The sequence below is a fragment of the Tarenaya hassleriana genome, unplaced genomic scaffold, assembly GCF_000463585.1.
Source record: "Tarenaya hassleriana unplaced genomic scaffold, ASM46358v1 Cleome3, whole genome shotgun sequence".
In the NCBI taxonomy this organism is placed as follows: domain Eukaryota; kingdom Viridiplantae; phylum Streptophyta; class Magnoliopsida; order Brassicales; family Cleomaceae; genus Tarenaya; species Tarenaya hassleriana.
This window is the reverse complement of record NW_010966177.1, coordinates 1,820,232-1,821,689: the sequence shown is the minus strand read 5'-3', so window position 1 is coordinate 1,821,689 and position 1,458 is coordinate 1,820,232. Positions and strand designations below refer to the sequence as shown.

The 1,458-nt window shown below is 46.0% G+C and overlaps 1 protein-coding gene across 1 annotated transcript in view; it reads right to left on the bottom strand.

The window, feature by feature from the left end:
- LOC104818748 (transcription factor bHLH150) overlaps nucleotides 1-857 on the bottom strand; it is a 1,764-nt gene extending 907 nt beyond the window's left edge. The window contains exon 1 of the mRNA XM_019203117.1: nucleotides 3-857. Coding sequence (XP_019058662.1) covers nucleotides 3-661 — 659 coding nt within the window. The 5' untranslated portion in view covers nucleotides 662-857. The remainder of the gene's footprint in view (nucleotides 1-2) is intronic.
- Between the last annotated feature and the right edge of the window lie 601 nt (nucleotides 858-1,458).

The window sequence follows — 1,458 nt, the reverse complement described above, 5'->3', positions numbered from 1 at the left end:
ACGCGAGGCGGAGCCGATCGAACGGCTGAGAATCGGCGAGAATCTCCGCCAAAGCCGTCATCGCTCGGACTTGCATCTCCAGAGCCGCGATATAATCTGCCGTCTCGTTCAGAAGCTCCGGCAACTCTGTTCTCCGGCAACCCGGAACCAGTCGGGCCAAAACCCGGAACCCGTTCTCCTCCTCCGCCCGATTCCTCCTCCCAACGCACCGCCTCTCCACCCCACGCGCCGCCGCACGAGCCGTCACCTTCGCCCTCCATCTCGGTCCGAGTCGACCCACTAGCATCGCCCTGCTCCACCGAGTCGTACCCCGAGCCGCCGCCGCCAGCACCCTGTCCGCCGTATCCCGCACTCCTCCGATACCGGCGGCGGTCCTCCGGCGACTACGGTGGAGGGCGGCGTAGAGCTTCAGAGAGTAAACCCTCTGTGCTCTTTGGCTTCTCCATCTCTGACCAAAACGGCGCGTTCCGTCCTCTGCCGCCGCCGCCGTTACCCCAACCTTTCTTTTCCCGGCGGAGGATCTTCGCCTGCGCCGGAGCAAAATCCCGAAACGATGCGTTTTGTTTGCCTTCTCACCGGCCGGTGTGGGCAGATTTGTCACTTTTCCGGCGGGTTCCGGCGACTTGGGACGATTCTGTCCGATGCCCTGATCAGAAGACATGACAAAACGTATAAAAAGCAGAGATTTTCCAATCTTCTTGATTTTGTCCCGCGGAAGTTCAAATTTTCTTGAACCTTGCGAAGAACAAAAATGGAGCCTTTTATTTATTTTTGTGGTGTAAATATTGTGATAATAATCGAAGGAATATGAATGGAGGGATCTCTATATATAACGTTTGAGAGAGATGTGAGTGCGAGGCCATTCTTACTATTACTTTGTTTTATTTTATTTTTTATTTGGTTGGTGATCAGAAATCTAGTTCTTTGAAGACGTGAAAAACATGCAGATACGTACGGTCTTAATATTTTATGTTGGCAAAACATAAATGCCGTCCATGTCATAAAAACCATACAAAAATGGATAACTAGGGGTGTCAAAACGAGCCCGACTCGCGAGCTGGCTCGTGGCTCGCCAGAAAACGAGCGATCTGAGCCGTAATTTTTTCAGGTCGTTAAAAAACGAGCCTAACGAGCCAGAGCTCATTGAACACGTGTTCAATGAGCCTGGCTCGGCGAGCTGGCGAGCTGCTCAACGAGCTGGTATTTTTTTTAAAAAAAATTAAATTTATATAAAAAAACTCTAATATAATTTTATATTAATTTTTTTCATATTATTTATATGATATTATATATATACTAATTATTATGATGGTGATAATTGAAAATATTAAATGATATTGATGTTTTAATAAATTTTTATGTATTTATTTAAATTTATAATTATATTTAAAATAAATATAAATAAAAAATATTATATATCCTTGGCTCAACGAGCCGGCTCGTTCAGATCGGAAAATT